The 14770-nt window shown below is 53.3% G+C and overlaps 4 protein-coding genes across 4 annotated transcripts; 3 read left to right on the top strand and 1 right to left on the bottom strand.

The window, feature by feature from the left end:
• Positions 1–598: 598 nt before the first annotated feature.
• BDP55DRAFT_635644 (alpha glucoside transporter) lies at positions 599–2405 on the top strand (the record flags this gene model as incomplete). The annotated part of the gene is made up of 3 exons (XM_060572799.1): positions 599–809; positions 875–2133; positions 2193–2405. 3 exons carry the CDS (start codon positions 599–601, stop codon positions 2403–2405), a joined length of 1683 nt encoding a protein of 560 aa, XP_060425578.1.
• A 199-nt stretch (positions 2406–2604) lies between these two features.
• Positions 2605–5808, bottom strand: BDP55DRAFT_771563 (serine endopeptidase). The gene is made up of 5 exons (XM_060581111.1): positions 5553–5808; positions 5143–5484; positions 5022–5085; positions 4867–4969; positions 2605–4796 (listed from the first exon to the last, which is right to left on the bottom strand). The coding sequence occupies exons 1-5, from the start codon at positions 5709–5711 to the stop codon at positions 2693–2695; spliced, it is 2772 nt and encodes a 923-aa protein (XP_060425577.1). The 5' UTR covers positions 5712–5808; the 3' UTR covers positions 2605–2692.
• Positions 5809–8890: 3082 nt separating this feature from the next.
• BDP55DRAFT_696676 (uncharacterized protein) lies at positions 8891–10151 on the top strand (the record flags this gene model as incomplete). Its single annotated transcript, XM_060577596.1, has 3 exons — positions 8891–9582; positions 9634–9729; positions 9785–10151. 3 exons carry the CDS (start codon positions 8891–8893, stop codon positions 10149–10151), a joined length of 1155 nt encoding a protein of 384 aa, XP_060425576.1.
• An 877-nt stretch (positions 10152–11028) lies between these two features.
• On the top strand, positions 11029–13348 carry BDP55DRAFT_617427 (major facilitator superfamily transporter). Its single transcript, XM_060571283.1, has 3 exons — positions 11029–11755; positions 11855–11961; positions 12019–13348. The coding sequence occupies exons 1-3, from the start codon at positions 11473–11475 to the stop codon at positions 13027–13029; spliced, it is 1401 nt and encodes a 466-aa protein (XP_060425575.1). The 5' UTR covers positions 11029–11472; the 3' UTR covers positions 13030–13348.
• The last annotated feature ends 1422 nt before the right edge of the window (positions 13349–14770 follow it).

Raw genomic sequence — 14770 nt, 5'->3', positions numbered from 1 at the left:
TGTCTCGACCATTCACAACTTGTCAACTCCCTCCTTTCTCTCCGCAGTTTCTTCCCCATGGCCTCATCTGTCCACTCAACATCTTCCAAAACCGTCAATCCCGCCGCTAGCCACAAGGCCCCGATCGGCTTTCCGCTTGAATGTGGGCTCTGCCTCGCACATGGCCAGCATTTCAGTTGTCCGCCCAGACAGACAGTCCCATGAGGAGAACATAGCTTGAGTGTGAACGGTTTAGCATACCCCGGCCGGCACCACGAAGGATCTCCAACACAGTCTGATTGGGGAATGGGCCATCCAAAGAGGCCAAGCTTGGGGGAAACAAACTGCTTCTCCATGGGGTCGGCTCACTCGAATCCAACCCAACCATCTTATCCTCGTCCCAATACCATGCATTCTGCAGACTGCAACCATGGCATGAGACCAGAGAAGCCGACTGTCTGGTACTACCTTGATCTCGCGTCGACGCAACTTTAAAATACTCCAACTGCCCACCCCCAGCTCACCGTGCCTGGTTCTCCTGTCTCTCCTCGATACGACTCTGCTTCCAGGAGCTTGCTCATCGTCAACACTTTCAAGCAGCCCGAGAGCGTTCGCAGCCATGTCCAACGACATTACTCACAAGACGGCGTCCCAGCCGCAGGACCCTATTCACGTCGAAAAGGGCCCATCTCACATCACTCACCTCAACGATGTCAGCCTCGACGACAAGGGACTCAACAATGACGCCCATGAGGGTACCAACATTGAACACAGCTTCGGTGTCTGGCAAGGTCTCAAGACCTACAAGCGCGCCGCGTTTTGGTCCATCCGTGAGTTGTCCTCTCAAAGCGATACTCATGTTACAATGTCACCGTCTAACACTTCCCTTCTTCAGTCATCTCAACCTCGGTCATTATGGAGGGTTACGACGTCACCTTGATCGGCTCCTTTTACGGATATCCCGCATTCCGCAGAAAGTATGGCGAATACCTCGACGAGGAAAACGGCTACCAGATTTCTTCATCCTGGCAACAAAAGTTCAACGCCATCGGCGCGCTTGCAAACATCGTCGGCGCCCTCATGAACGGATACTTCACCCCAAAGTATGGTCACCGCAAGGTCCTCATCTTCTCTCTCGTCTGGCTCGCCGCCTTCGTCTTCGTCGTCTTCTTCGCCCACAATATCGAGATGCAACTGGCTGGTCAAGTTCTCTGCAACGTTCCTTGGGGTGTATTTGCTACAACCGGTCCCGCCTATGCCGCTGAGGTCACGCCCCTAGCTATCCGTGGATACCTGACTTCCTACGTCAACCTGTGCTGGTGTATCGGTCAGTTCATCTCTGCTGGTATCCTCAAGGGACTCGTCGACGTCGAGGGCCAGTGGAGTTACAAGATTCCCTTTGCCGTGCAGTGGGTCTGGCCGATCCCCCTCATCATTGCCGCTTGGCTCGCCCCCGAGTCTCCCTGGCACCACGTCCGTCTCGGAAACCTCGACGCGGCAAAGAAGTCGCTCGCGCGCCTCTCAGAGCCCGAACATAACGTTGATCTCGATGCCACTGTGGCCATGATGGTCCACACGAACAAGCTCGAAATTGAGGAGCAAGCCGGCGCCTCTCTATTTGACTGCTTCAAGGGAACTAACCTACGACGTACCGAGATCGCTTGCATGGCCTTCATGTCTCAGATTACCAACGGCGGCGCCCTATGCTACTCTGGCTCCTTCTTCTTCCAGCAAACCGGCATCAGTCCTTCTGCTTCGTACGCCATCAGCTTGGGAGGTACTGGCATTGCTTTCGTCGGCACCTGCATCTCTTGGCTTTACATCTACAAGTTTGGTCGTCGAACTATCTGGATTGTCGGATTCTCTCTTCTTGTTGCCTGCCTGTGGATCATCGGATTCTTGTCTGTTGCCCCGAATCAGACTGATGGCATCATCTGGGGACAGTCCATTCTTTGCGTCGTATGGCTTGGCTTCTACTCCATGTCCGTCGGTCCCATCGTGTACACCCTCGTCGCCGAGGTCGGCTCTACCCGTCTTCGCACCCAGACTGTTGTCTTGGCTCGCAGCACCTACTACGTCGGTAACATCATCTGCGGTGGCCTCATCCAGCCCAAGATGCTGGCACCTGGTGACTGGAATCTGAAGGGAAAGACTGTAAGTGGCCATCTCACATTAAGGCAGCATGTGGTTTCATGACTAACTTTGACTTTCAGGCATTCTTCTGGGCTGTTCTTGCCACCCTGACCTGGATCTGGGGATACTTCCGCATTTTCGAGACCAAGGGCCGCACCTTTGGCGAGATGGATGTCATGTTCCAGAAGGGTATCTCGGCTCGCCAGTCTGGCAAGTACCAGCTCACCTCGGAAGAGGTGTTTCTTGCCGGGCAGCACCAGACCCTGAGCAGGAACCAGACGGAGAAGTTGTGATTTACGATCAAGTTTACGAGTTTAAGATACCAGAACATATCCCTTCCGAGGGGCTCAGTCATTTATAGCCACCTAAATCAGACGATGAGACTGGCAGCACACCTACAGGCGACCCTGCTAAGTTCAAACTCTGTGAGACATAATACCCAATATGAAGCATATACCTTGCAGAACATATACCTTGCGGAGATGATCTTGTGTCTACACGTTTACTTGAGTGGCAATTATTAGATGATGCTATTACTGATACCCTACCCCTTGAGCCTCACTCATTTTCAACTCAACCCTCAAACTGATAGAGGCAAGACTTCAAATGCAGGAGTCTCGTAGACATCCCAGTTATCCGAAGCCTCAGGGTTCCCAAACGGAACCAACGCAGCGAATCGCATCTTGTACTTGCCCGGTGCGATCTGCGTACCATTCGCCAGACGGCCCAGCCACCACAACTCAACACCGTACACGCCAACAATATCTCTAGGCACGTCACGCATGGGCAGTGTAATGATATCATTCGGATCATCCACGCTGGGATCGATGAACGTCTTCCCCGAGGCCTTTGACCAGCTCGTCGCTGCGCCCACGAAGCCAGCCTGCCCGACGACGGGAGGGTACTTCCAGTCCCTTTCCACCCAGGATGCATCGAAAATGTCCCATCGCAGCTCGCGAGTGGCGTACTGCACGCGGGCGTAAAGGTTGGGAAAGTCCTGGACCGCCGGGTCGAGGTTGAAGGTGAAATTGGCTTTCTGGGCAATGGGGACGTCGCTACGCGTGGATGTGATGCGCGGGAAGCCCGTCGGATACTGGAACATGATGCCCACGTCCTTGTGCAGGTCCGCTGCCAGGCCCAGGTATGGTACACCGAGCGTCTCGCCGTTACTTCCCTTGACCAGGACCTTGCCGCTGTAGATAGGCAGCTTTGCCGGGTCGAGGCCCTGTGCCCCTGCGTCAGGGTAGTTGAAGCCGAACTGTGCAGCCTTCGTCTCACCCGGCTGGACAGTCAGGGGTCCGGGGAAGGATATGGAGGGCGTCATCTTCTGGGGTGCAGCCATGACCTCCTCGAACCATGCAATCTTGGGCGTTCCCCAGGCGGTCGGGTCGAGGTTGACGGTGTTCATGCCACCAAACTCCTGCTGCTCAAAAGTGTATGTCACGGACTCAGCGCCGGCGTTGGTGATGTCGACGGCGTGGTACCGGCTAAAGTGACGTGTATCGTTGAGAGCGAATTTGGCAAAGGAGAGGGCGGTGCCGTACTCGAGGACTTTGGTGGCGTTGATGAGACCCGTTCCAACTTGGGCTACGGGCGCGAGGAAGTCATATGGGTTGTTTTCAAGAGCGCCGTCGTCCCATTTGATGGCCTCGCCGGAGGTAATGAGACGCATGGCGAGGTTCTTTGCCCACTCGGGCCCGTGAACACTACGTCCTCCGAATTTGCCTGCCCAGAGAGCCGCCACACCGGCGACGTAGGGACAGCTCATGGACGTGCCGCTCAGGATGGAGTATCCCCCGCCAACGTAAGAACTCAAGATCTGGCCGCCGGGCGCAGCGACATCAGGCTTGATGAAGAGGTCATTCGTGGCGCCAATAGAAGTGAAGGAGCTCGCAACTCCACCGTTCTCCTCGTTCTTAATGCCGACAATATGGAAGATGGGACGCTCCGTAAAGTCCGCCGTCACCTTGCCGCCCGCGCGGACGGTGTCGATGATGGCGGCGCCGACGCGCGCGTCAACCATTGCGATGAGGCTTGACGTGTCTTCCGTCGTCGGGCGGACGAGCGGCATCTCGTTGCTGTAGAAGAGGATGTGCGAGGCGTTGAAGGGGGCGAGGTTGCGCTGCTTCTGGTCGAAGTTGCAGCCTCCCCGGCGGACGAGGGCTACCACACCCGTAAGGTCTGGTGTGGTTCCCACGGGAAGGGGGTTACACGCCTCGTCTGCGGTACTGGTGTTGAGGTTCAGAGGCACGATGGGCCAGTCTTTTACTTCGGAAGGATACCAATCCTCGATAGCACGATACGCCACGCGCGTCTCATTCGTCTGTCCCCCGAGTGAAAAGACGCCCCTGAAGGACGAGGAAGCGAGGACGTCGGCCTCGACTGAGGCCACGGCAACGACGTGCTCGCCCGAGGAGCCGCTGCTGGCCGCGTAGGCGCCGGCCTGCCCGTCGTTGCCGGCGGAGATGGTGATGACGACTCCTTGGTCTACGAGGCGCGTGGCGACGACGGCCCAGGCGTTGTCTGTGAAGCCGCTGATGCCGCCGATGGAAGAGGTGATGATGTCCACGCCGGCTTCGTAGGCTGCGAGGAAGGCTTCGATGAGGGTGTCTTCGTCGGTGCCGTCTACTGTGCCGAAGACTTTGTAGGCGTAGAGGGTTGCGGCAGGGGCGACTCCGGTGAGGCTTGACTGTGTGTCAGCCTTTGATTTCTTCGGGGTGATCAATTACCGTGTGGTGCGAGTTTTTGACTTACATGCTGCTGTTACCGGCGATGATGCCGGCGACGTGAGTTCCGTGGCCTTGCTGGTCTAAGGGGTCGACATCGGGGTTCTTGACTTCACCCTCGGTTGGCCAAGCTGAAGCAGTCAATATCTGGTTGGACTTCAGGGGAAACCAAAGTGAACTGACATCCATCACCAACAAAGTCATAACCACCGGCAACCTTGAAGCCTTCACCAAATCCACCACCGAGCTTTCAAAATGGTCAGCAACCCACTCAACATTTCACAACAGAGTCCTATCCACATACCGCTTCGTGGGTATACCAAATCCCAGTATCAACAACAGCAACCTTGGCACCCTTTCCCAACACACCAGCCTCATGCAACTTATCGACACCAGTCATGTGGTGAATATCATAGTCGATAGCGGTAGCATTCTCCACAAACGACGCCAACGGCGTGCTGGGCGCGAGCTTCAGCTTCCTCGACTGCCATGCCACTTTAACTGGCTCGAGAGACTGGAGCGAGTCAATGTTCTCCACATCCGTCTCGACGGCGGCGCCGGTGAAGATGTCGCTGGTGAAGACGCGGAGGACCTTGACGCCGCGCTGGTTGGCAATCTCTGCAGCTAGAGCTGATGCGTCGGCCCCCTGGATGGTGTTAGTCTTGCTTCTCGGTGCCTAGGTAAAGTCTGAAGAAGAGAAGGATGGGATGTTACCTTGCTGAACTCAACGATGAAGCGTTTGGGCTCGACTGTGGTCTTGTTTGCTGCCGTCTCAGGGGCATTGTCATCAGCTCGGCGCATGAGCGGGTGATTGCCTTGAGCTGTGATGCCTAACACGCTCGCGGCGGCGAGAAGGAGGGTGGGTAGACGCATCCTGCGTCAAGGGTAGATTACCCCTTTCGAACGATTAAACGAGTGTGGGATCACAAGAGATCTAGTGACGATGAGCCGTAACCTGGGAAGCTTCCCCTCTCCGCAACGATGGGTTAACATCGCGATGGTGTTATATACAACATGAACATCCTGGATAAGATCGCGACTCGTATCCTGAGCATCTAATTTCCATTATCCAGCGCGTCCGGCGTGTTGTTGCATCAGCCAGTGACCCCAACGCAAGTGACATGCCAATGCAATTGCAGGTTGTTCGTATTCGGCACTGTGACCCTATCAAGCATGGATTACCGACCAGGGCATTCATTAAACATCTTGGCAAGTTGGTGAGCTATCTACCACTACATTCTTTATCACGCCTCAATTTGCCTAAGCGTGGTGTACCTATTCCGCAGATCAGAGGACACGCCATATCTCGTGAATAAGACTACATCTGCAGCTCACAAAGCATCTTTTATGAATCCAAGCCGACGTCGGCTCTGCCATACCTTTTTCTCGTGTCCCAAGAGTCGAGGGTGGCTTGATTGCCAACGCAACTTCACATTTAGGCTTAGCACGACTCCATGGCCAATGTAACCTTGTCACGACCTTCTTCTTTCTCTCTTGCGCCCGGCAGGCAAGCTGCAGGAGCTGCAGGAACGGGGGCTCCGTGCGATGCATGCCATTATGTGCCACCGCCAATCCGTTCATGCTTCCTGTACTCCGTAATAATGCGGAAGAAGCAAACAGGTGGGCCAATTTTTCACGGGGACCGAGGGAGATGCGGATCCCGGGATGCCAATCGGGATCTTTCATGACCGTCCGGAAAGGGTGAGCTATCGCGGCAATTGATAGCAATAAGTAAACGGACCTACTGTCTACACTTTTACTATTTCTGGTGCTTGTGCTTGATAGTTGCTGGCGAAGTCTTCCAACTCTACTCCTTCACCCGCACAGACGGCGAGATTTCGACACTTCCAGATGACAGACTGAATCGAAAAGAAGGAAATTCGGTCTTGCGGACTGTGGCAAAAGGCCGAGCGTGAAGAGAGAACACCGCGGCAATGAGACGACTGGTTTCCAATCATCCAACTTGACGGACGACAGATGTCTAGTTTCAAAAAGAACCAATTACTATGCCCCAGAACTTCCAAAACAATGGCGCCGTAATCCCAAGACGAGACGACTTAAGACTTTGACGGGAACCAATTGGAATCCGGCGAATGAGATTGGTCTGTCGGTAAACGGCAGTCGAAAAGAGAACCAGCTGCCGGCGTCTCGAGTCTCCGCGTGGCGTGGACCATAGCGTTTGCTGTCCGAGACACGACTGTTTGTTCTTCCCCGCAGACCGTGACATGGACTTGAAGCTTGGTCCAGTGGGCAGACGTTGAATATTCTGCTCGCACTGCCTACCAGCTCACTGCGTCTCTAATCAGGACGTCATGTCTCTTGGCGGTTGATATATCAAACATTGTGCCGACAGGGCCTACAGGCGACGTTGTTTCTAAGAGCTTACTCCAAGAGCGATTGAAACTCCTAGAGCACAACTCAAAGTATATTGGTGAGATGTCTAGTCTGACAAACAGCTCTGTAAGTGGGATACTTTTCGCACTGCCTCCAAAATCCTGAATTAAGTGGGATAGTTACCTCACGTATTTATCTGTAAGCCGAATGCTCATCTAAATGGCATTCTCTGGGACGAAATGACAATCTTGGCCAATCTCGATGGCTCGAGCTCGCCCAGTCACTGCTTGACATGCCTTTTAGGATGACGCTTGATGAGACGGCGCGACGATCTTGGCTTGTTTCGGTGGCCAAGACAACCAGGTGACTTGGCTAAACATCAACCCAACTTGACCCATCTTCAACTTCCGCCGCACATTGAGCCATCCGTCCGGTCAAGAGGCCAGAGGCACCGACACTACCGTACTCCGACAACTGCTATTCGACGTGGGGAACGGCTGGGAGCGAAGGAAGGCTGACTAGTCCCAACGGCTTCCACCCCGAGTTTAAGTTAGACTTTAGAGTCGAATGCTTCAGGCCAGGGATGACACCTCGACGCGCCGTTTTACCACGATTTCATAAACCGCTCAGAGGAGGCAAGATTCGCTTTGCCGCCGCTTAGAGAAGTGATCGAGCCAAGACTCCTCACTTGTTTCCCGTGTTTCGTCTGCCATCCCTGTTCAGCCCTGGAAAAGCTTGTGTTCACTCTTCCCTCCTACGTCTCCCCCCACGTCCCATTTAAGTCGCCGCCGGGAGCTTAAAGCTTTGTCAACGACCGAGAGAGGCCTGCGGATGCCGTGCCGGATGAAGATTCTCGCTTCCAACCAATTGCCCTCATCATCGCCTTCCGCGGCGAACTCTGATAGCAAGCGCTCTCCTGGCTGGCAGGGCGTTGTTCACTATTCTCCTTGTCCCAAAGAACGCCTCCCATGCTTTATACTTTGAGGAACAAACACTGTCCGCCGCACCAGCTTCATCTGCGGCTGCACCCTCCTCGCGTCCGCGTCCACTCAGCGTTCATCGGGATAATATCGTTATGCTTCTTTCCGCCAAGCAAACAACCTTAAGCCTGCTAAGCGCTTGGCATAGCGGAAGGGATCTTCAGGGGGTCTCTAGAAGCGTTGCTAGCTTCAGGAACATACTTGCCAAGATGCCGACGACGTAGCGCTTCGTGGGATAAAAGTCTTGTTTCTTGTTCGCTTGCCGGCTCCCGATGTAAGGTGGCCCTGCCTGTCGGTTTTATTCTCCGGTCGAAAAGCTTGAACTGCCGGCCGCGACTACCCAAGTGACCAGACCTGACCCCTGGCGTAGTCCCCAGGAGGAAAATGAAGTTAAGCTTTCCAAGATGAAGCGTTGCGGTTGGTAGTATTTGCCGATGGTCAACGTGCCTTGGATCCAGTTCATCGAACCAGTCAGTGCGTTCCAGGCACGATATCAACGTTTCAGGAACGGACCATGGCCACGGCCACTTTTACCGTGAAGAACATCCAGACTGATGTCAGTGGGGGGGATAGGAGAGGGAGGGGGTGTGCGAGTGTAGTCGCGATTCAGGCTTTTGCTAAATAGTCTCGACACGAACCTCTTCCCCGTGGTCTGCGCACTCGTACACTTCTCCGTAGTTCTGCCAGACAAAACCTGTCATCCAAACCCGCCCCAAGATCCATAATGCGATGTGGACAATGAGCGAAGACGAGCTCACGGCCGCCTCGCCGCCCCCGCCAGGCATCGTATCCAACTTCGACAATCCCGCCGAGTCCCTCGTGCCACAGGTGTTGGTCGTTGCCATCGTGCTCAACCTCCTAGCCATTATCTTCTGCGGGATCCGTCTGTACACGGTCAAGGTCGTGATACATCGCCACCAACGCGACGACGACCTCATCTTTATCGGACTTCTCTTTGCCACGGCATACTCGGTTATCCAAGTCTACGAGACTAGGAATGGAGCTGGGCACCACATATGGGACGTGAGCAGGGCGGACGCCGTGGCTTTCCATAAGCTGAGCATGGTTGATCTCGCGGCGTATAGCCTCTCTGTTCTCTTCACCAAGGCCTCGATCCTCGTGTTCTACCTGCGGTTCCCTCTCAAGCGCGCCGTGAGGATCGTTGTGTACGTGGTCATGTTTGCGACGGTGGCGTATTCGCTCGCTGGCGCGCTTGGCTGGGCATACCTCTGCACTCCCATGGAGAAGATTTGGGATATGGATGTGCCAGGAACCTGTGTCGATCGGTCGATGTGGTGGTTGATGTTGTCGGTCTGCAATGTTGCCACCGATCTCGCTATCTTGTTGCTGCCAATATGGATTCTCTCACCCCTTTCGTTGAGGCTGGTCAAGAAGATTGAGATGACTATCTTCCTCATGGCCGGAGGCTTGTAAGTTGATGTCGCCGACTTAGAATTACGAGTCATCGTTAACACCTGCAGTGTCCTCGGGCCCAGCATCGTTCGTATGGTTATGATCCCTCTAGGCTTTAATAACGCGGACTTCACCTGGACAGCTTCAATAAGCATCATTTGGTGGTAAGCATCTCACTGCGCTTGAACGTCATTATCTTCACTTGCTAACTCGGTGTAGCGTTGTGGAAGCCAACGTGGGCATCATCTGTACCTGTCTGCCCTTCCTCAAGGCTTTCATGAAGCATGTGGCGCCAGGCATCGCCAGACGATTTTACGTTCCAGATGAGCCGCAGTCACCCACAGTTTTTGACCGCGCCGCCGCGCTACAAAGTCTGCCGCCAGTTCCAAAGTCAGCACGGCGCAAGAGCTTGGGCAGGCAGGCCGTCGACGACGTGCCGGGTGCCGAGATGCGCACCGTACGCTCGAATTGGCCATTGAAGAACAAAGAGCCTTTTGATCATATCGAGCACCAAGATATTAGGCTGTCGCAAGATCACAAGACGCCGTACCCTGCGAAGCCTGTTGATGTTGCTGAGATGGTGTGAACTGGCACTGGCTGCGTTTACTTCTTGATGATACCCCCATGGTTTACTGCGCGTCGAACTTCTTTGGCCTTAGTTTGAAGGTTGCGGAGGAGGGTGTTGGGGACAAGGGCGCCTCTGGTAAGTTCTGGTTTCTCTTGGCTTATTCTGTCACTGTTTGCTAACAAACTTCGTCAAGATATGATGATGTTGTGGGCACTGTTGCGCAGGTGTGGGACGACCCGGTGGGATCACCGGTGTCTTACCCACTCCAACTAAGCCTGCGCCGCACCGGACATGTTCCTAGATACATGGCGCTCGTCTCGGAGCCGTCGTATCAAAGCTCCGTATTTTGCATCTCGACAGAAGTAATGTCTGTTGACAAGCTCGGCGGTAGCGTAGATGGCGCCGAGAAGATTGAATTGGGGAAGATGAGAGGTCCTATGATCGTGGCTCCGGATCATGCTGCCGCTAGCGTGACGAACGTGCCTGCGAATATTGAATCTTGAGGGCAACCCGCAAAGTCCGTGAAGGTGGTCAGCATATAGCTAAGAGTCTAGCCAAAGCATATTAATAATGGAGAACTGGATGACAAACTAAAGAGCAATAAGCTTCAACATGAAAGTCCTCTGCTACTGGCGCCAGTCTTAATGATGCTTACTTCAGAGATTTCCCATAAGGCCAACCAATCTCGGCGAGGAACGCACATGCCAACGGCCCATGAAACCATCGTCGCGGTGGAGACGTCTCGGCGCCGAGATTTCCTGTAGGGGTTCGAGATGGCAGTGTTTGCTAACAAAGACAGTCTTCGGCCTCGGCGCTCATGAGAGCGCCGCACGCCGAAAGGATTTCCATCGCCGCCTCCTGAGCGCGCCAAACCCACACCATCTCGCGCCGCGAACAGTGCTAGTGCACCGAATCACTGGAAACATTAGTCTAGATTGGAAGCAAACTTGACTCAATGACCAGGTTCAGGACCCTCTCGGTCGTAACGGATACCGATTTCCAATGCGATTCTGCCCCCTGGCCCATCTAGGGTGACGATGCAGATCTCCCTGCGGCGCCCGGTGCGGACGAGGGCCGCTGACGCTGAGATCTCTTCTCTTTGTCGTTTGGTCTCCCGCAACTGACACTCTTCCTTCTGTTCACCCAGAGAAAGAATCTCGAGAATTACTTAACCCATGCTCTTCCCGGGGTAGAGAGACCTTTCGTCATCAAGAGATTCAATCAACAACATCAACAACTCAGCTCTCAATCGAGGCCTCGATAGAGCTTCTAAAGCTATCAACGCGGCTCGAAATCCACCATCAAGCCTTTGGCCGACACAACAGAACCTCCGCCGAAGATGTCGAAGCAACAACAGCATTCATCCCCATCGGACCCCCAGATGACCTTTTCGGACCCGCATCCGTCCGTAGCAGACGTCAAAGTAGATCAAAATACAACGGATTACTCTTCCGACCACCCTTCCACGATACGGCAGATCGACCCGGAAAAAGGTGGTCCTCCGGCCGACGGTGCGAAGCCGTCTTGGCCCGGCAGCGATGCGCCGGACGGAGGTGTCACGGCATGGCTTGTCGTTCTTGGCGCCTGGTGTACATCGTTTTGCAGTTTCGGATGGGTAAATAGTAAGTAGCAGTTCTCGTTGCGACGTTGAGGCTAAAGTCTATTTTTTTTTTTGGTCTGCCAGATTAGGGTCGCGGAAGCTAACAAACGTTGTCTTGCAGGTGTCGGAGCTTTCCAGGAATACTACCAGAACGACTTGCTCCGCAACTACTCGCCGAGTACCATTTCATGGATTCCTTCTCTCCAGATCTTCTTCATGATGGCAATGGTAATTCATGATCTTTCCAGTACCACAACTTGAACATGTAAACTGATTCTTTCTTAGGGACCCATCATCGGACAGCTTTACGATCACTACGGCCCCCGCTACCTCATCCTTGCCGGCACATTCCTTCACGTCTTTGGTCTCATGATGACCTCTCTCGCAACTCAGTACTGGCAAATCCTCCTAGCACAAGGCGTGTGCTCCGCCATCGGCGTTGCAGCCATCTTTCAGCCGGCACTAAATACGATCCACGGTTGGTTCAACGTCAAGCGCGGCGCCGCTTTCGGTCTCCTTTCCACCGGCTCCAGCATCGGCGGCATCGTCTTCCCGATCATGGTGACAAGATTGATCAAGTCGCTGGGTTATCCCTGGGCAATGCGCATCTGCGCCTTCATGATCCTCGGTCTCCTCATCATCGCGAACCTCACAGTCAAGGCCCTCCACCCGCCGCGTCCCCAAAAGATATCCATGGATCAGATCATCCGCCCCTTTAAGGAGTATGAGTTTGTCTGTGTCGTCATCGGTTTTTTCCTATTCACATACGGCATCTTCGTGCCTATCAACTACATCCAGGTCCAGGCCCTCGAGGCCGGCATGGACCCTAACCTGGCGCAGTATCTCGTAGCCATCCTCAACGCTGGCAGTCTCTTCGGCCGAATATTCTCCGGCCTCATGGGCGACAAGATTGGAAAGTACAACATCTTCGTGGTGGTGTGCTACCTGACCTCGATCTGGATGCTTGCGCTCTGGATCCCGGCCAACTCGGACGGCGCGCTAATCGCCTTTGCCATACTCTTCGGCTTCTGCTCCGGCGCGTACGTTTCGTTGATTGCACCCCTCATCGCCCAGATCTCGCCCCTCCATGAGATTGGCTTCCGCACGGGAATCACGTTCTTCACAAACTCTATTGGCGGTCTGACGACGAACCCTATCAACGGAGCTATTTTGGCTGGCTCGGGGGGGTGGGTCGGCATCAAGGTGTTCTCGGGCGTGTTTTGCATTGCAGGAACGACTTTTATCCTTGCGGCGAGAATTCACCGCACCGGATGGAAGGTCTTTACTGCATTCTAGACTGAAGGCGCGGCAAGGAAGCATTGTTATATTACTAATGACGGACTGGGGCGGCAGAATGCAACAATCTTTACGTGAAGGAATTTGGCATTGGCATATAGATTAAGACATCCGTACATTTTATATTTAACACCCTCAACTCTTTTCACAGTCTCCTCATACAGAGCGCCTAGAGAACCTGGTTCGATGTGGTTGAAGACTCACGTCATATTATGAAAGATTAGCGCGTATCGTAAAGACTTGACGCGACAACGTGCCACAAACGATACGATGGTCTCATCAAGCAATCGTTATGACACCCTATCCCATAGCGTCTGACCAATAGAAGTCTGGAACGTTGGGCACTACAACCATCGCGGCTATTACACTCATCAAAATCGATTTACGGTTCTAGAGCAAGGACCTCACAGCTCGCACCGTGCAAAAGCTTATTCCACCTAGAACCTCGTGGTGTAGAACCAACATGAAGGCCTATTATGAGATGAATCTTGAGTCTCAGAACCATGATCCAAATGCAATATGGTCTTCAAAGTCAATCGCCCACTCGGTCCCTACTCAAGGCGATGACTGATTCTAGTCGACGTCGTCATCGTGGCCACCTTATCAGCACGATGTAGAGTTTGAACGGGCCGATTCCCGACTGCATGGCGGTTCGAGAATACACTTGTGCAAGGCAAGGTGGGCACCAATAGACTCTCTCAGCTGACTTCAACGTGATTTGTATATATTCTCGACAGACTAGTAGATAATCAGTTCATCGCCGAAGTTATGTTGCGAGTATCGTGGGGGCCGAAATTTGCGGGCGACCAGAGATCGGTGTGTGGTCATCGGGCACGTTGTAACCTTTCTGGGTGACGGTGGCCCTGGGCGTAGACTCAAGTCGACTTTAACCCTCTTCAGCGTTTTTACCAACGAAGAGTCGGTGATTAAATAGTCTAAGCGGCTTAGGTAACGTGAAAAGCATCGCTCGTGGAAAGTAGGATAATCGACGCTTCCACCTGGATTACTGATCTTAGCAGTCAAATCTTTTAACGAGGTTCAAAGACAGCACTTGTATACAAGAATACCTTGAGTATGCAGGAGTACTGAACCGGAAAGCAGCTGTAGTCATCCTACCACCTTAAACTTTCGCGCTTGTGAAGGTCTACAACTCTTATTAGGGTGAAATGTCATATTTTGGCCTATCCAGCTCAATGAAAACCAAGACATAAGTCAGACCTTCCGCGTGTTATGTCATAGTCAAGTGATTCCAGAAGTGACTATTTCATTGGGATTGTGGCAGGAGTACTATATCTCCTCTTTACTTATAATTGAAGTCTACAGACGTGTCATGTTGAAGAAACGATTAGACGCTGAGTTACGTAGTGGATTGGTTGCAGACGAAAACGACTGGAATTATGCGTAGTATCTCACTCAGATTGGTCATGGTCGATGAACTTTTATTCACTTACATTCTTAGGTGAAGTAGCCAAGCAATAGGAAAAGGAAACAAAAGTGTACAGATGGATTCGGGCAATGAGCCCGACTTCCGGCCAAGTTGGTCCGGGTCGCCGGGCCCTTGGTGGATTTCAAATTCGCAAACAATTGAGAAAACATCCCATTGGCGGAATGTACCCTCAACATAGAGTTCTAACACGCCCTCGCTGAAACCCGCATGCATCTGATAACGGATAGCTCCGGGATCTGCATATGTTCTCTGAGTCTCTCCGTAGGGTTGTCAACATTAGTTTAGACAAATGTG

Source organism: Colletotrichum godetiae (genome assembly GCF_030913485.1).
Source record: "Colletotrichum godetiae strain CBS 193.32 chromosome Unknown BDP55scaffold_45, whole genome shotgun sequence".
In the NCBI taxonomy this organism is placed as follows: Eukaryota; Fungi; Ascomycota; class Sordariomycetes; order Glomerellales; family Glomerellaceae; genus Colletotrichum; species Colletotrichum godetiae.
This window is presented reverse-complemented; position numbering and strand designations above follow the sequence as displayed.